This window comes from Crinia signifera, chromosome 4 (assembly GCF_055691185.1).
Source record: "Crinia signifera chromosome 4, ASM5569118v1, whole genome shotgun sequence".
NCBI lineage: Eukaryota > Metazoa > Chordata > Amphibia > Anura > Myobatrachidae > Crinia > Crinia signifera.
Window position 1 is genome coordinate 340,613,601 of NC_139220.1, and position 19,431 is coordinate 340,633,031.

General features: G+C 58.1%; 2 protein-coding genes across 2 annotated transcripts in view; one reads left to right on the forward strand and one right to left on the reverse strand.

Moving 5' to 3' along the window:
* Positions 1-1,297: 1,297 nt before the first annotated feature.
* Positions 1,298-11,281, reverse strand: CLDN7 (claudin 7). Its single transcript, XM_083185914.1, has 4 exons — positions 10,970-11,281; positions 3,068-3,232; positions 2,101-2,185; positions 1,298-1,952 (listed from the first exon to the last, which is right to left on the reverse strand). Exons 1-4 carry the CDS (start codon positions 11,190-11,192, stop codon positions 1,781-1,783), a joined length of 645 nt encoding a protein of 214 aa, XP_083042040.1. The 5' UTR covers positions 11,193-11,281; the 3' UTR covers positions 1,298-1,780.
* SLC2A4 (solute carrier family 2 member 4) overlaps positions 10,920-19,431 on the forward strand; it is a 114,369-nt gene continuing 105,857 nt past the window's right edge. Inside the window, exon 1 of the mRNA XM_083185908.1 lies at positions 10,920-11,298. The gene's annotated coding sequence lies outside the window, so the exon portion shown is untranslated. The remainder of the gene's footprint in view (positions 11,299-19,431) is intronic.

The following is a 19,431-nucleotide window of genomic DNA, read 5'->3' on the forward strand; positions in this document are numbered from 1 at the left end:
TACTGCAGGGGTTCAAGGGACCTCAGCAGTTCATGTTTTTAGTATATCCATGTATGACTTAATTAGCACCTCCGTTATGGTGCCCATACAGTTGTGCGATAAGATGCGATAATGCTTTTTCCCCCCAGCACCCAATGACGCATGGCGTATCGGGTGCTGGTGGGATTCTGGAGCAGAGCGGGCGGCAGGAGGAAAAAAAATAAACACTGGATGGCCCTCTGATTGGCAGAGAGCTCTGCCAATCAGAGGACTCACATTGTCAGCCGCTGATTGGCAGAGAGGGCCACACAGTCTCAGTCTTTATTTTTTTGTTTTAGTTCTGCAGCCCGCTCCACTGATGCCTGCCTGCCACCCGCCCTACGGACGACCGCCGCAGATTGTATTGCGAGTGCATGTGGTTCAAAATTACACGCAATGTGACATTCTGGTCGAGCACATATCTATCAACTCAAGCGGTGAGCCCACGCATCGAGTCAGGTGACACATGCAATATAAAATAGATATATGGATCATATGCCATATTTCACACTTGTATGGGCACCATTAGTTTGATTTGTCCATTACCTGGCCCACATAGGAGGACCTCTGGTGTAACGGTCATACTCGGATATCCACACAATGGCATGTACAGCACCACTGACCCCAGACGTCCAGCCATGCCACCAGGTATAGGAGGACCTTTGGTGTAACGGTCATACTAGGACATCCACACAATGGCATATACAGCACCACTGACCCCACAGACGTCCAGCCATGCTGAGGCCATACCACCAGGTATAGGAGGACCTCTGGTGTAACGGTCATACTCGGACATCCACACAATGGCATGTACAGCACCACTGACCCCAGACGTCCAGCCATGCTGAGGCCATACCACCAGGTATAGGAGGACCTCTGGTGTAACGGTCATACTAGGACATCCACACAATGGCATGTACAGCACCACAGACGTCCAGCCATGCTGAGGCCATACCACCAGGTATAGGAGGACCTCTGGTGTAACGGTCATACTCGGGCATTCACACCAAGGGCGTAACTACCATAGGTGCAAGGGGTGCAGCTGCTATGGGGCCCAGAGGTGAAGGTGGCCCATCTTTGCTTTGTAACGAATATGTTTTACATACATTTATCACCATCAGTTACTAAACAGGGGGCCCTTACAAACATTTGCTATGGGGCCTAATAATATCTAGGTACGCCTCTGATCCACACAATGGCATATACAGCACCACTGACCCCACAGACGTCCAGCCATGCTGAGGCCATACCACCAGGTATAGGAGGATGGACACCAGACTTCTTATATTCAAAAACATTTATTTACAAAAGATGAATAAAAATGGGATCACACAACAGTTGTAATAAACTGGAAGGCCCCCCCAAACCCCTGGGTTTCAGGGACACTCACAGTATTCTAGAACTGGTTGGACAATGTCCTTTATTTAACCCCCCCCCCCCCCCTCCGCCCCCAACAATATAACTCAAAACTCAGACAAGAGATACTGCTGCTAAAATGGTGCAAAACAAAAGAGCAGGTGAAGACAAGAGTGCCGCCGCCTCAGTACTCTACGTGACACTGCAAACCCCGCGTCAAAGCCCTTCCCAGAAGCAATATACAGATGAGAGGAGGAGAGAAAGTCCAACATGGCCGCTCAGTATCTCCAAGCTGGCCACCGTGCAGTGATCTGCGCCGTCTGCTCTACTTCCTTCAAAGTGCTGTATCGTGGGACTGACGATGGATCCTGGGAGAAGGTCACTTCGTGTTACTACATGCTTGGGGTCAGACGTAGTCCTTGGCACTGGAGGGGGCTTTTGTTCGTGCCCCCCCACTCTTGGGGTATCCTTTAGCGGAGTTGTTCTTGCGGGGACAAGAGCAAGACAGGAGTGCGCCCCCCAGTATGACCAAGAGCGAGCCAGCCCAGCCAAGGAACACTCCAGCACCAAACTCGTACCTGGAAGATAAGGAGAGAGTGATAAGGCGTCTCCACCAGCCAAAGCTCATAGTGGATCATAGAGGGTCACAACTACCTGCACCCGTCCAGTATGCATAGTGTCAAACTGAGACCAGGGAGATATTTGGGATAACAGGGAGCTACTCACTTTGTATTGATCGGCGTCAGTGGACTGTAAAAGTCACGGATGATCTGATTTCCATACCAGGAGCAGGCAATAAGCGCAGCCAGGCCTATAAGAGGATATCACGGTCAATAATGGGACATCAGCTGCCTACAGGTTATAGCCATCAGCCCTTGTTCTACTGCATAAGGTGTTCCACCACTGTAGTGGTCTCACCACCCCCCTCCCCCACACCCACCTATAAGCAGCGATGGCTGGGCGCTTGTACTAATACGCCATTTCCCGGACGGGAAGCGCTGCTGATTTTGAGAAGACTGCCCGGATGCTGATTGGCTGAGGGAATTCATCTCTCAGCCAATCAGCATCTGGACAGTCTTTTCAAAATCCACTTCCTGCCCATCAAATAGCCCTGCGCTACAAGCTTCCAGCCACTGCCCGCCCCCAACTCCCTGGGACACTGCTGTCTTCCCCATTGGGGTGGGCCCCTGGGCAACTGACCATTAAAGCCAATGGGAAAGTAGACTATTGGGACAAGTCTTCATCTTCGCAACCCCAATCATATCTCCAACGTAGACACCATGCACCTCCATACAGGTGGCCATATGGTGGTCAGTGGAGGTAGCCATCTCTTCCCTTTCAATAGTCTATAACAGGGGTTCTCAAACTCGGTCATCAGGACCCCACACAGTTCACATTTTCCATGTCACCCAGCAGGTGCATTCATTAATCATTGACATTTTAAAAAGTGTCCACGGGTGAGGCTAATTATTTCACTTGTGATTCTGTGAGGAGACCTGGAAAACATGCACCGCGTGGGGTCCTGAGGACAGGAGTTAGAGAAGCTGTGGTCTATATTGTATACTAGTAACTGCCCATCAGAGGGACACAGTTATCGGTCTTCTCATGACCCACATCTTTATGTGGCAGAAGGTCTATAGCCACACGTGAGGGGGCCTGAATGCCCACCCATCATACCACCAGCCTCACTTACCAGCCAGTAGGAAGACGAATCCACCAGTCATTGCTATGCGAGCTTTCTTCACCTTATCGTCACCTCCACATTTTGTGCATTTCATACCCATGGTAGAGATGGCCAAGCCAAAAATCCCAACCACAAGGGAAACCACCATGAGGGCACGCGTGGCCTGCAGAGATCCTGAGGAGATAAAAAAGCTGATTAGACTTACAGCAGTCACCACCTAATTATCAGCATGTCTCATTAGGAAAGGTTAGACAGTCATCCAGATGGGGACATTCAGTGTCCAAAAAGTTAGAGGGATGAGTCAACAAGCTCCGGCCACTTTCTGCTCATAGGGACCCAACAAGGCCATGATGGAACCACATTCGGTACTTGTGTAGTTTCATGGCGCCGTGCTACTTTCGGGTGTACGCTCGCCACGAAATATGTCAAAAAAAGTTACTTAACTCCATGCCAACATGGACAGTTCATACCTCCACTATCCATGTTGGCATGTAGTTGATTTTAAATAGCGCGGCGAGCGTAGTGAGCCACCGAGCCCGCAGCGTGGGCGAGCGAAGCGAGCCCCCCAAGGGGACTCAGACGCACGGCGCCATGAAACTACACAAGTACCTCGCATTCTAATATAAACCTTTCTAGAACAGGAGGTGAAACACCCAGCACTAGCCAATAGGGAAGCTGAGCTACAGGCACCATTGCATCTGCTAGCCATTAACCACGCGGCTACCAACACCTCCCACTGGCAGGGCACACAGAAGTCAGACTGACACCAGGTTTTGTCTGCATGGGCCAAGGCACAGTGAGGAGGTGGTGCAGGCAGGGGCGCAGTGTGGAGGCAGAGGGGACATGGGCCAGTGAGGAGGCAGAGGGGGGGGGGGAACACTGGCAGGGTGCAGTGAGGAGGCAGAGGATGTGGCGCAGGCAGGGGCCAGGGGTGCAGTGAGGAGGCAGAGGATGTGGCGCAGGCAGGGGCCAGGGGTGCAGTGAGGAGGCAGAGGAGGGGACACTGGCAGGGTGCAGTGAGGAGGCAGAGGATGTGGCGCAGGCAGGGGTGCAGTGAGGAGGCCAGAGAAGATGGCGCTGGCAGGGGTGCAGTGAGGAGGCCAGAGAATATGGCGCTGGCAGGGGCCAGGGGTGCAGTGAGGAGGCCGAGGAGGGTAACACTGGCAGGGTGCAGTGAGGAGGCAGAGGATGTGGCGCAGGCAGGGGCCAGGGGTGCAGTGAGAAGGCAGAGGAGGGGACACTGGCAGGGTGCAGCGAGGAGGCAGAGGATGTGGCGCAGGCAGGGGTGCAGTGAGGAGGCCAGAGAAGATGGCGCTGGCAGGGGTGCAGTGAGGAGGCCAGAGAAGATGGCGCTGGCAGGGGCCAGGGGTGCCGTGAGGAGGCAGAGGACAGGGTGCGGCCAGGGACCAGAGCAGTGATTAGGTGTCCTGTTATTGCCAGAGATGTACATAGTGAGTCATGGACTACAGAACAGTGAGTCAGGACAGGAGATGGCCACTTCTTTCACAACATACACAATGCAGAGAGTGATGTCCTGAGAGGACTTGTCAGGGATAAGGGGGAGAGAGATAAAGGAAAATCCATTACTGCCATCTCACACGCAGCTGGTAACATGACAACCAATATGCCAATTGTATGTTCTCCCCATAATACAGTACAGGTCAGTCAGTGATCCCCACAGGTAAATCCTAATGTGTGCACCAGGTATAGGGACTATACAGCGCAACCACCACAGGGGCGGATGGATATACATGTACACAGGCCCGGGACTATACCCGGTAACTAGGGTGGCCAATCGGCGGGATTTGGCCCCAAAATTACCAGGATTTCAATCCAGGGATTTGACTGCGAATGCACAGTCTAATGCCGGGCAGCGTCTGAGCACTCGCTCAGACGCTGCCCCTGTCCCGGCCTGCGCAGCATGATTAGGTCACGCTGCGCAGGCCGTAGCACTACACCCCCACCGTCTGATCCACTAGCCGCCGGGCCTCTTCACTGAAACCGCCTGCTTCCCCCGCTCGGCGATCACCAAAAGTAAATGTGTGGCATCGGCACCTGCTTGCCGCCAGGCCACCCACATCACGCACCACTGACACCCACCCCAAGAGTCAGTGTGGGGGGCACAGGGGCATTTTTCTTTTAGGTATGCCAATACCGGATTGAGCATTTTTCAATCCCGATTCCCGGGATTGAAAAAATGCCCCGAGATTGGCATCTCTACCCGTAACCACCACAGGGGCGGATGTATATATGTACACACAGACCAGGGACTACATAGTGTAATCACCACAGGGGTGGATGTATATATGTACACACAGACCAGGGACTACATAGTGTAATCACCACAGGGGCGGATGTATATAGATGTACAGAGACCAGGGACTACATAGTGTAACCACCACAGGGGCAGATGTATATATGTACACACAGGGCAGGGACTACATAGTATAATCACCACAGGGGCGGATGTATATAGATGTACACAGGCACGGACTATATAGTGTAATCACCACAGGGGCGGATGTATATATGTACACAGGCAGGGACTATATAGTGTAATCACCACAGGGGCGGATGTATATATGTACACACAGGGCAGGGACTGCATAGTGTAATCACCACAGGGGCGGATGTATATATGTACACACAGACCAGGGACTACATAGTGTAATCACCACAGGGGTGGATGTATATATGTACACACACAGACCAGGGACTACATAGTGTAATCACCACAGGGGCGGATGTATATAGATGTACAGAGACCAGGGACTACATAGTGTAACCACCACAGGGGCGGATGTATATATGTACACACAGGCAGGGACTATATAGTGTAATCACCACAGAGGCGGATGTATATAGATGTACACAGGTCAGGGACTATATAGTCTAACCACCACAGGGGCGGATGTATATAGATGTACACAGACCATAATGTAATCACCACAGGGGCGGATGTACACAGGACAGGGACTACATAGTGTAATCACCACAGGGGCGGATGTATATAGATGTACACAGGCAGGGACTATATAGTGTAATCACCACAGGGGCGGATGTATATATGTACACAGGCAGGGACTATATAGTGTAATCACCACAGGGGCGGATGTATACATGTACACACAGGCCAGGGACTACATAGTGTAATCACCACAGGGGCGGATGTATATATGTACACACAGGGCAGGGACTACATAGTGTAATCACCACAGGGGCGGATGTATATAGATGTACACAGGACAGGGACTACATAGTGTAATCACCACAGGGGCGGATGTATATAGATGTACACAGGCAGGGACTATATAGTGTAATCACCACAGGGGCGGATGTATATATGTACACACAGGCAGGGACTATATAGTGTAATCACCACAGGGGCGGATGTATATATGTACACACAGGGCAGGGACTATACAGTGTAACCACCACAGGGGTGGATGTATATATGTACACACAGGGCAGGGACTACATAGTGTATTCACCACAGGGGCGGATGTATATATGTACACACAGGCCAGGGACTACATAATGTAATCACCACAGGGGCGGATGTATATATGTACACACAGGGCAGGGACTATACAGCGTAACCACCACAGGGGCGGATGTATATATGTACACACAGGGCAGGGACTATACAGCGTAACCACCACAGGGGCGGATGTATATATGTACACACAGGCCAGGGACTACATAGTGTAACCACCACAGGGGCGGATGTATATATGTACACACAGGCCAGGGACTACATAGTGTAACCACCACAGGGGCGGATGTATATATGTACACACAGGCCAGGGACTACACAGTGTAATCACCACAGGGGCGGATGTATATATGTACACACAGGCCAGGGACTACACAGTGTAATCACCACAGGGGCAGATGTATATATGTACACACAGGCCAGGGACTACATAGTGTAATCACCACAGGGGCGGATGTATATATGTACACACAGGCCAGGGACTACACAGTGTAACCACCACAGGGGCAGATGTATATATGTACACACAGGCCAGGGACTACATAGTGTAATCACCACAGGGGCGGATGTATATATATGTACACAGACCAGGGACTACATAGTGTAATCTCCACAGGGGCGGATGTATATATGTACACAGACCAGGGACTACATAGTGTAATCACCACAGGGGCGGATGTATATATGTACACAGGGCAGGGACTACATAGTGTAATCACCACAGGGGCGGATGTATATAGATGTACACAGACCAGGGACTACATAGTGTAATCACCACAGGGGCGGATGTATATATGTACACAGGGCAGGGACTACATAATGTAATCACCACAGGGGCGGATGTAGGATTCTGTGGGGCTGTGGATTCTGGGGTACATGCACTACATAAATGACCGTTAACGCACACCCCTCTGGGCCTTCATATACAGGTGTAGACGCTACACCCCCTCCCCTCGGACCCAGAATCCCCATAGCAGGGCCTGCCCGCTCCTGTCCTAAATAGCAAACATTCCTCACAGGAACCAGACGTCACCCCTCCCCATGCGGGCTCCCTAACCAGGCCTGCCCAGGGGCCCCCTGGGCCAGTAGCCGGGGAAGGATCTTCATATAAGCGCTGGGCCAGAGTGTAAGGAATGAGAGTCAGCCATTGGGGAGGGGCCACTCAGTCTCAGGTGAGACTCCTGTGCTGCTGAGACACCAGGGTGTGACGCGAGGGGGAGGGGGCGGATGTTACAGGAGGGGGGGGGGAGAGTTTCACAGAAACTACAACCAGCGGCTGCAGATTAGGAGGTAAACAGGAGTCCAGGAAGGAGCAGAGGGGAATCCCCCATACACACACACACACCTGGGTGTCAGCCGTATCACTACGCAGTATACCCCCTCCTGTGAGCCTGCCATGTACAGTGCCCACCCTCACCCCTGTGTGCCAGCTGTATCACTACGCAGCATGGGGGTAGTTATATCACAACGGTATACCTCCACACCGAGGGGGAACGTCACCGACCCTTCCAAATGCAGACGTTGCCCATAGCAACCAGATTTTTCCATCATCTACCGTGCACCTGCAGGGTTCCCTACACATGACACTTGTCACAGAAGTGTCACCATTACTGCGCAGCAGCCTCACATGGCCCGATAACAGCGCCACAATGCCTGGGTCACAGAGATAACCCGGCTATCAGGGCTTATCACACACAGATAAGGAGTAACGGGAATACCAGGCCGCAGCGCCATGCACCGGCATACAGCAGGGGGGGCAGAGACCAGTATACAGCGGGCATAGATTAGTATACAGGGGGGGGCATTCACCAGTATACAGGGGGGGGGGCATTCACCAGTATACAGCGAGATAACCCGGCTGCTATCAGGGCTTATCACACACAGATAAGGAGTAACGGGAATACCAGGCCGCACCGGCATACAGCGTGGTAGGGGGCAGAGACCAGTATACAGCGGGCTAGGGGGCAGAGACCAGTATACCGGGGGGGGGGGGGGGACGACACGACACAAATTCATGGCTTCCAGTGCCGGCGGGGGAGGGAGGCCAACGCTCACTGAGAACCAGTCTGACTGGTTTGGGACACAGGGAGGAATGGATGCCGCCCCAGTGCAGCAGCTGGGGAGAGGAGGAAGGTCACAGGAACAAAGGACCAACACCCCGGCCATAGCTACAACCACCCCATTGTAGGTTCTAGAAAATAACCCCCCCCCCCCCCCCAATGTTACATAAGACAGGGGGGAATCCAGGACACTGGGCAACTGGAAGCCCCCAAACCTCACTCTATGGTGCCCGCAACATAGTATTCATAGCAGAAACTTTCCCTAGTCCCACCAACCTGCGGCACGGCACCAGCCCCCCCGCAACACTCTGCCATACAGGTATACCCTGTGGGCACCCTGCCACACTACACAGCAGCAGTAAGCACAGGTGTAGGTGGGGGGCAGCCCTGGGTATCACATGCAAGTCATAGGTCAGGAGACACCTCAGCCAATCAGCTCCTAGTTACAATATTACAGACTGGGTTTGAAAAATGATAGTTAGGAGCTGGCAGGTAGCTTCTCTCTCCACAGCTCAGTACAACTGCACCCGGTAGTGTTACTAGGTACAGACCACAGGAACGGGTAGACGTAGCTACAGACAGTAGGGAGCAGTGGAATTAGGGGCAGGGTAGGGGAATGTACACAGTAGGGAGCAGCCAGGGTGAAGGTACATTGTAGGGACAGTGAGTGGGTAGAGATGGGCACAAGCAATACAGAGCAGTAGGGATCAGTACTATTTTAAGGGTGCAGTAGTAGGGAGCAGGAACCTGGGCAGTGGATTAGGAGGAGACAATAAGGAGCAGTAGCAGTTTAGGGAGTGGTAGTAACAGGGAGCAGGTTCCCCACAGATCCCTACCATCCAGCTGCAGCATGGTCATACACCTACACCGGTTCTGGCTGGGAGTAGTATAGGGAGCCAGGCAGCGGTACAGGGGACAGTAGGCAGCTGTACAGGGGGGCACACAGACACTAGGGGGCAGTAAGGAGTGGGGCAGCGGTACACGGGGGCACAGACACTAGGGGGCAGTAGCAGTAATAGGGAGCGGTACAGGGGGGCACACAGACACTAGGGGGCAGTAAGGAGTGGGGCAGCGGTACACGGGGGCACAGACACTAGGGGGCAGTAGCAGTAATAGGGAGCGGTACAGGGGGGCACACAGACAGTAGGGGGCAGTAAGGAGTGGGGCAGCGGTACATGGGGGCACACAGACACTAGGGGGCAGTAAGGAGTGGGGCAGCGGTATAGGGGGCAGCGGTACACAGGGGCACAGACTAGGGGGCAGTAGCAGTAATAGGGAGTGGTACAGGGGGGCACACAGACACTAGGGGGCAGTAAGGAGTGGGGCAGCGGTACAGGGGGGCACACAGACACTAGGGGGCAGTAAGGAGTGGGGCAGCGGTACAGGGGGGCACACAGACACTAGGGGGCAGTAAGGAGTGGGGCAGCGGTACAGGGGGGCACACAGACACTAGGGGGCAGTAAGGAGTGGGGCAGCGGTACAGGGGGGCACACAGACACTAGGGGGCAGTAAGGAGTGGGGCAGCGGTACAGGGGGGCACACAGACACTAGGGGGCAGTAAGGAGTGAGGCAGCGGTACACGGGGGCACACAGACACTAGGGGGCAGTAAGGAGTGAGGCAGCGGTACACGGGGGCACACAGACACTAGGGGGCAGTAAGGAGTGGGGCAGCGGTACACGGGGGCACACAGACACTAGGGGGCAGTAAGGAGTGGGGCAGCGGTACACAGACACTAGGGGGCAGTAAGGAGTGGGGCAGCAGTACAGGGGGGCACACAGACACTAGGGGGCAGTAAGGAGTGGGGCAGCGGTACACAGGGGCACAGACACTAGGGGGCAGTAGCAGTAATAGGGAGCGGTACAGGGGGGCACACAGACACTAGGGGGCAGTAAGGAGCGGGGCAGCGGTACAGGGGGTGGTAGGGAGCTGGGCAGCAGTATAGGGGGCAGCGGTACACGGGGGCACAGACACTAGGGGGCAGTAAGGAGTGGGGCCGCGGTACAGGGGGGCACACAGACACTAGGGGGCAGTAAGGAGTGGGGCAGCGGTACAGGGGGGCACACAGACACTAGGGGGCAGTAAGGAGTGGGGCAGCGGTACAGGGGGGCACACAGACACTAGGGGGCAGTAAGGAGCGGGGCAGCAGTACAGGGGGGCACACAGACACTAGGGGGCAGTAAGGAGTGGGGCAGCGGTACAGGGGGGCACACAGACACTAGGGGGCAGTAAGGAGTGGGGCAGCGGTACAGGGGGGCACACAGACACTAGGGGGCAGTAAGGAGCGGGGCAGCGGTACAGGGGGGCACACAGCAGACACTAGGGGGCAGCAGCAGTAATAGGGAGCGGATCCCTACCGTCCAGCTGCAGCATGGAGTCGTACACCTTGCACTGGATCTGGCCGGTGCTCTGAGTGACGCAGCTCATCCACAGCCCCTGGTACACGGCCACCGCGGTGATGATGTTGTCTCCGGCGTACGAGGACATCCGCCACTGGGGCATGATGGTGGCTGCGACCAGCCCGATCCAGCCCAGCAGCGACATGACGAAGCCCAGCAGCTGCAGCCCGGAGTTCGCCATCGTGGTGTCCGGAGAGAGAAAGAGTGCGCTCACCTGGCCAGGTGCCTCACCTTTATCCCCGACCCCGCCCACCGGGAGGAGGCGCCGGGCCCCGCCCACTGGCCAGGTGATACTACTGGTGATGTGTGATACTGGCGTGACGTCACCGGGGAGATACTGCTCTGCTATAGGAAGGGGGGGGGGGTGTCATCATCCGTCTGTATCACTCATTAACTGTGACGTCACTGTACTTTCCGATAGATAGATGTGGTGGGAAGGGAACAGGGGGGACACTGTGAGGCATGTGGTGGGAAGGGACCAGGGGGGGACACAGTGAGGCATGTGGTGGGAAGGGACCAGGGGAGACACAGTGAGGCATGTGGTGGGAAGGGACCAGGGGGACACAGTGAGGCATGTGGTGGGAAGGGACCAGAAGGGACACAGTGAGGCATGTGGTGGGAAGGGACCAGGGGGGGACACAGTGAGGCATGTGGTGGGAAGGGACCAGGGGGGACACAGTGAGGCATGTGGTGGGAAGGGAACAGGGGGGACACAGTGAGGTATGTGGTGGGAAGGGACCAGGGGGGGACACAGTGAGGTATGTGGTGGGAAGGGACCAGGGGGACACAGTGAGGTATGTGGTGGGAAGGGACCAGGGGAGACACAGTGAGGCATGTGGTGGGAAGGGACCAGGGGGGGACACAGTGAGGTATGTGGTGGGAAGGGACCAGGGGGACACAGTGAGGTATGTGGTGGGAAGGGACCAGGGGGGGACACAGTGAGGCATGTGGTGGGAAGGGACCAGGGGGGGACACAGTGAGGTATGTGGTGGGAAGGGACCAGGGGGGACACAGTGAGGCATGTGGTTTGAAGGGACCAGGGGGGACACAGTGAGGCATGTGGTGGGAAGGGACCAGGGGAGACACAGTGAGGCATGTGCTGGGAAGGGACCAGGGGGGACACAGAGAGGCATGTGGTGGGAAGGGACCAGGGAGGACACAGTGAGGTATGTGGTGGGAAGGGACCAGGGGGGACACAGTGAGGCATGTGGTGGGAAGGGACCAGGGGGGACACAGTGAGGCATGTGGTGGGAAGGGAACAGGGGGACACAGTGAGGTATGTGGTGGGAAGGGACCAGGGGAGACACCGTGAGGCATGTGGTGGTAAGGGAACAGGGGGGACACAGTGAGGCATGTGGTGGGAAGGGACCAGGGGGGACACAGAGAGGTATGTGGTGGGAAGGGAACAGGGGGACACAGTGAGGCATGTGGTGGGAAGGGACCAGGGGGGACACAGAGAGGCATGTGCTGCGAAGGGACCAGGGGGGACACAGAGAGGCATGTGGTGGGAAGGGACCAGGGAGGACACAGTGAGGCATGTGGTGGGAAGGGACCAGGGGGGACACCGTGAGGCATGTGGTGGGAAGGGACCAGGGGGACACAGTGAGGGATGTGGTGGGAAGGGACCAGGGGGGACACCGTGAGGCATGTGGTGGGAAGGGACCAGGGGGGGGACACAGTGAGGCTTGTGGTGGGAAGGGACCAGGGGGGACACAGTGAGGCATGTGGTGGGAAGGGACCAGGGGGGACACAGAGAGGCATGTGGTGGGAAGGGACCAGGGGGGGACACAGTGAGGTATGTGGTGGGAAGGGACCAGGGGGACACAGTGAGGCATGTGGTGGGAAGGGACCAGGGGGGACACAGTGAGGCATGTGGTGGGAAGGGAACAGGGGGGACACAGTGAGGCATGTGGTGGGAAGGGACCAGGGGGGACACAGAGAGGCATGTGCTGCGAAGGGACCAGGGGGGACACAGAGAGGCATGTGGTGGGAAGGGACCAGGGAGGACACAGTGAGGCATGTGGTGGGAAGGGACCAGGGGGGACACCGTGAGGCATGTGGTGGGAAGGGACCAGGGGGGACACAGTGAGGGATGTGGTGGGAAGGGACCAGGGGGGACACCGTGAGGCATGTGGTGGGAAGGGACCAGGGGAGACACAGTGAGGTATGTGGTGGGGAGGGACCAGAGGGTACACAGTGAGGCATGTGGTGGAAGGGACCAGGGGGGACACAGTGAGGGATGTGGTGGTAAGGGACCAGGGGGGACACCGTGAGGCATGTGGTGGGAAGGGACCAGGGAGACACAGTGAGGTATGTGGTGGGGAGGGACCAGAGGGTACACAGTGAGGATGTGGTGGGAAGGGACCAGGGGGACACCGTGAGGCATGTGGTGGGAAGGGACCAGGGGGAACACAGTGAGGCATGTGGTGGGAAGGGACCAGAGGCTACACAGTGAGGCATGTGGTGGGGAGGGACCAGAGGGGACACAGTGAGGCATGTTGTGGGAAGGGACCAGGGGGGACACAGAGAGGCATGTGGTGGGAAGGGACCATGGGGACACAGTGAGGCATGTGGTGGGAAGGGACCAGGGGAGACACAGTGAGGCATGTGGTGGGAAGGGACCAGGGGGGACACAGTGAGGCATGTGGTGGGAAGGGAGTGGACCAGGGGGACACAGTGAGGCATGTGGTGGGAAGGGAGTGGACCAGGGGGGACGCAGTGAGGCATGTGGTGGGAAGGGAGTGGACCAGGGGGGACACAGTGAGGCATGTGGTGGGAAGGGACCAGGGGGGACACAGTGAGGCATGTGGTGGGAAGGGACCAGGGGGGACACAGTAAGGTATGTGGTGGGAAGGGAGTGGACCAGGGGGGACTCAGTGAGGCATGTGGTGGGAAGGGACCAAGGGGGACACAGTGAGGCATGTGGTGGGAAGGGACCAGGGGGGACACAGGGAGTCATGTGGTGGGAAGGGACCAGGGGGGGACACATAGAGGCATGTGGTGGGAAGGGACCAGGGGGACACAGTGATGTATGTGGTGGGAAGGGACCAGGGGAGACACAGTGAGGTATGTGGTGGGAAGGGACCAGGGGAGACACCGTGAGACATGTGGTGGGAAGGGACCAGGGGAGACACAGTGAGGCATGTGGTGGGAAGGGAGTGGACCAGGGGGGACACAGTGAGGCATGTGGTGGGAAGGGACCAGAGGGTACACAGTGAGGTATGTGGCGAGAAGGGATCAGGGGGGACACAGTGAGGCATGTGGTGGGAAGGGACCAGGGGGGACACCGTGAGGCATGTGGTGGGAAGGGACCAGGGGGACACAGTGAGGCATGTGGTGGGAAGGGACCAGAGGCTACACAGTGAGGCATGTGGTGGGGAGGGACCAGAGGGGACACAGTGAGGCATGTGGTGGGAAGGGACCAGGGGGGACACAGAGAGGCATGTGGTGGGAAGGGACCAGGGGGGACACCGTGAGGCATGTGGTGGGAAGGGACAGGGGGGACACAGCGAGGCATGTGGTGGGAAGGGACCAGGGGGGGACACAGAGAGGCATGTGGTGGGAAGGGACCAGGGAGGACACAGTTAGGCATGTGGTGGGAAGGGACCAGGGGGACACCGTGAGGCATGTGGTGGGAAGGGACCAGGGGGACACAGTGAGGGATGTGGTGGGAAGGGACCAGGGGGGACACCGTGAGGCATGTGGTGGGAAGGGACCAGGGGAGACACAGTGAGGTATGTGGTGGGGAGGGACCAGAGGGTACACAGTGAGGCATGTGGTGGGAAAGGGACCAGGGGGGACACAGTGAGGGATGTGGTGGTAAGGGACCAGGGGGACACCGTGAGGCATGTGGTGGGAAGGGACCAGGGGAGACACAGTGAGGTATGTGGTGGGGAGGGACCAGAGGGTACACAGTGAGGGATGTGGGGGAAGGGACCAGGGGGACACCGTGAGGCATGTGGTGGGAAGGGACCAGGGGGAACACAGTGAGGCATTTGGTGGGAAGGGACCAGAGGCTACACAGTGAGGCATGTGGTGGGGAGGGACCAGAGGGGACACAGTGAGGCATGTTGTGGGAAGGGACCAGGGGGGACACAGAGAGGCATGTGGTGGGAAGGGACCAGGGGGGACACCGTGAGGCATGTGGTGGGAAGGGACCAGGGGGACACAGCGAGGCATGTGGTGGGAAGGGACCAGGGGGGGACACAGAGAGGCATGTGGTGGGAAGGGACCAGGGAGGACACAGTGAGGCATGTGGTGGGAAGGGACCAGGGGGGACACGTGAGGCATGTGGTGGGAAGGGACCAGGGGGGACACAGTGAGGGATGTGGTGGGAAGGGACCAGGGGGGACACCGTGAGGCATGTGGTGGGAAGGGACCAGGGGAGACACAGTGAGGTATGTGGTGGGGAGGGACCAGAGGGTACACAGTGAGGCATGTGGTGGGAAGGGACCAGGGGGGACACAGTGAGGGATGTGGTGGTAAGGGACCAGGGGGGACACCGTGAGGCATGTGGTGGGAAGGACCAGGGGAGACACAGTGAGGTATGTGGTGGGGAGGGACCAGAGGGTACACAGTGAGGGATGTGGTGGGAAGGGACCAGGGGGACACCGTGAGGCATGTGGTGGGAAGGGACCAGGGGAACACAGTGAGGCATTTGGTGGGAAGGGATAGGCTACACAGTGAGGCATGTGGTGGGGAGGGACCAGAGGGGACACAGTGAGGCATGTTGTGGGAAGGGACCAGGGGGGACACAGAGAGGCATGTGGTGGGAAGGGACCAGGGGGACACAGTGAGGCATGTGGTGGGAAGGGACCAGGGGAGACACAGTGAGGCATGTGGTGGGAAGGGACCAGGGGGGACACAGTGAGGCATGTGGTGGGAAGGGAGTGGACCAGGGGGGACACAGTGAGGCATGTGGTGGGAAGGGAGTGGACCAGGGGGGACGCAGTGAGGCATGTGGTGGGAAGGGAGTGGACCAGGGGGGACACAGTGAGGCATGTGGTGGGAAGGGACCAGGGGGGACACAGTGAGGCATGTGGTGGGAAGGGACCAGGGGGGACACAGTAAGGTATGTGGTGGGAAGGGAGTGGACCAGGGGGGACACAGTGAGGCATGTGGTGGGAAGGGACCAAGGGGGACACAGTGAGGCATGTGGTGGGAAGGGACCAGGGGGGACACAGGGAGTCATGTGGTGGAAAGGGACCAGGGGGGGACACATAGAGGCATGTGGTGGGAAGGGACCAGGGGGGACACAGTGATGTATGTGGTGGGAAGGGACCAGGGGAGACACAGTGAGGTATGTGGTGGGAAGGGACCAGGGGAGACACCGTGAGACATGTGGTGGGAAGGGACCAGGGGAGACACAGTGAGGCATGTGGTGGGAAGGGAGTGGACCAGGGGGGACACAGTGAGGCATGTGGTGGGAAGGGACCAGAGGGTACACAGTGAGGTATGTGGTGAGAAGGGATCAGGGGGGACACAGTGAGGCATGTGGTGGGAAGGGACCAGGGGGGACACCGTGAGGCATGTGGTGGGAAGGGACCAGGGGGGACACAGTGAGGCATGTGGTGGGAAGGGACCAGAGGCTACACAGTGAGGCATGTGGTGGGGAGGGACCAGAGGGGACACAGTGAGGCATGTGGTGGGAAGGGACCAGGGGGGACACAGAGAGTCATGTGGTGGGAAGGGACCAGGGGGGACACATAGAGGCATGTGGTGGGAAGGGACCAGGGGGGACACAGTGATGTATGTGGTGGGAAGGGACCAGGGGAGACACAGTGAGGTATGTGGTGGGAAGGGACCAGGGGGGACACAGTGAGGCATGTGGTGGGAAGGGACCAGGGGGGGACGCAGTGAGGCATGTGGTGGGAAGGGACCAGGGGAGACACCGTGAGACATGTGGTGGGAAGGGACCAGGGGAGACACAGTGAGGTATGTGGTGAGAAGGGATCAGGGGGGACACAGTGAGGCATGTGGTGGGAAGGGACCAGGGGGACACCGTGAGGCATGTGGTGGGAAGGGACCAGGGGGGACACAGAGAGGCATGTGGTGGGAAGGGACCAGGGGGGACACCGTGAGGCATGTGGTGGGAAGGGACCAGGGGGGACACAGTGAGTCATGTGGTGGGAAGGGACCAGGGGGACACAGTGAGGCATGTGGTGGGAAGGGACCAGGGAGGACACAGTGAGGCATATGGTGGGAAGGGACCAGGGGGGACACCGTGAGGCATGTGGTGGGAAGGGACCAGGGGGGACACCGTGAGGCATGTGGTGGGGGACACAGTGAGGCATGTGGTGGGAAGGGAACAGGGGGGACACAGTGAGGCATGTGGTGGGAAGGGACCAGGGGGGACACAGTAAGTCATGTGGTGGGAAGGGACCAGGGGGGACACAGTGAGGCATGTGGTGGGAAGGGACCAGGGAGGACACAGTGAGGCATGTGGTGGGAAGGGACCAGGGGGGACACAGTGATGCATGTGGTGGGAAGGGACCAGGGGGGACACAGTGAGGCATGTGGTGGGAAGGGACCAGGGGACACCGTGAGGCATGTGGTGGGAAGGGACCAGGGGGGACACCGTGAGGCATGTGGTGGGAAGGGACCAGGGGGGACACAGTGAGTCATGTGTTGGGCAGGCATGTAGAGACAGGGGTGACGATTTCTTTTTTTTCCGGTGGGTGCATGTGGTGGGAAGGGACCAGGGGGGACACAGTGAGGCATGTGGTGGGAAGGGACCAGGGGACACCGTGAGGCATGTGGTGGGAAGGGACCAGGGGGGACACAGGGAGTCATGTGGTGGGAAGGGACCAGGGGGGGACACATAGAGGCATGTGGTGGGAAGGGACCAGGGGGGACACAGTGATGTATGTGGTGGGAAGGGACCAGGGGAGACACAGTGAGGTATGTGGTGGGAAGGGACCAGGGGGGACACAGTGAGGCATGTGGTGGGAAGGGACCAGGGGGGACGCAGTGAGGCATGTGGTGGGAAGGGACCAGGGGAGACACCGTGAGACATGTGGTGGGAAGGGACCAGGGGAGACACAGTGAGGTATGTGGTGAGAAGGGATCAGGGGGGACACAGTGAGGCATGTGGTGGGAAGGGACCAGGGGGGACACCGTGAGGCATGTGGTGGGAAGGGACCAGGGGGGACACAGTGAGGCATGTGGTGGGAAGGGACCAGAGGCTACACAGTGAGGCATGTGGTGGGGAGGGACCAGAGGGGACACAGTGAGGCATGTGGTGGGAAGGGACCAGGGGGGACACCGTGAGGCATGTGGTGGGAAGGGACCAGGGGGGACACAGTGAGGCATGTGGTGGGAAGGGACCAGGGGGGACACCGTGAGGCATGTGGTGGGAAGGGACCAGGGGGGCACAGAGAGTCATGTGGTGGGAAGGGACCAGGGGGGACACCGTGAGGCATGTGGTGGGAAGGGACCAGGGGGGACACAGCGAGGCATGTGGTGGGAAGGGACCAGGGGGGACACAGTGAGTCATGTGGTGGGAAGGGACCAGGGGGGACACAGTGAGTCATGTGGTGGGAAGGGACCAGGGGGGACACAGAGAGGCATGTGGTGGGAAGGGACCAGGGAGGACACAGTGAGGCATGTGGTGGGAAGGGACCAGGGGGGACACCGTGAGGCATGTGGTGGGAAGGGACCAGGGGGGACACCGTGAGGCATGTGGTGGGGGACACAGTGAGGCATGTGGTGGGAAGGGAACAGGGGGGACACAGTGAGGCATGTGGTGGGAACGGACCAGGGGGGACACAGTAAGTCATGTGGTGGGAAGGGACCAAGGGGGACACAGTGAGGCATGTGGTGGGAAGGGACCAGGGAGGACACAGTGAGGCATGTGGTGGGAAGGGACCAGGGGGGACACCGTGAGGCATGTGGTGGGAAGGGACCAGGGGGGACACAGTGAGGCATGAGGTGGGAAGGGACCAGGGGGGGGACCGTGAGGCATGTGGTGGGAAGGGACCAGGGGGGACACCGTGAGGCATGTGGTGGGAAGGGACCAGGGGGGACACCGTGAGGCATGTGGTGGGAAGGGAACAGGGGGGACACCGTGAGGCATGTGGTGGGAAGGGACCAGAGGCTACACAGTGAGGCATGTGGTGGGGAGGGACCAGAGGGGACACAGTGAGGCATGTGGTGGGAAGGGACCAGGGGGGACACCGTGAGGCATGTGGTGGGAAGGGACCAGGGGGGACACAGTGAGGCATGTGGTGGGAAGGGACCAGGGGGGACACCGTGAGGCATGTGGTGGGAAGGGACCAGGGGGGACACAGAGAGTCATGTGGTGGGAAGGGACCAGGGGGGACACCGTGAGGCATGTGGTGGGAAGGGACCAGGGGGGACACAGCGAGGCATGTGGTGGGAAGGGACCAGGGGGGACACAGTGAGTCATGTGGTGGAAAGGG

Bases quoted from the DNA above. Each gene is read 5' to 3' on its own strand.
- CLDN7 (XM_083185914.1), bottom strand. From the start codon at position 11,192: ATGGCGAACTCCGGGCTGCAGCTGCTGGGCTTCGTCATGTCGCTGCTG. The intron at 3,233-10,969 runs GTAGGGATCCGC...TTATCTCCTCAG, and splicing joins CTCCATGCTGCAGCTGGACG to GATCTCTGCAGGCCACGCGT. The intron at 1,953-2,100 runs GTGAGTAGCTCC...CTTATCTTCCAG, and splicing joins CTGACGCCGATCAATACAAA to GTACGAGTTTGGTGCTGGAG.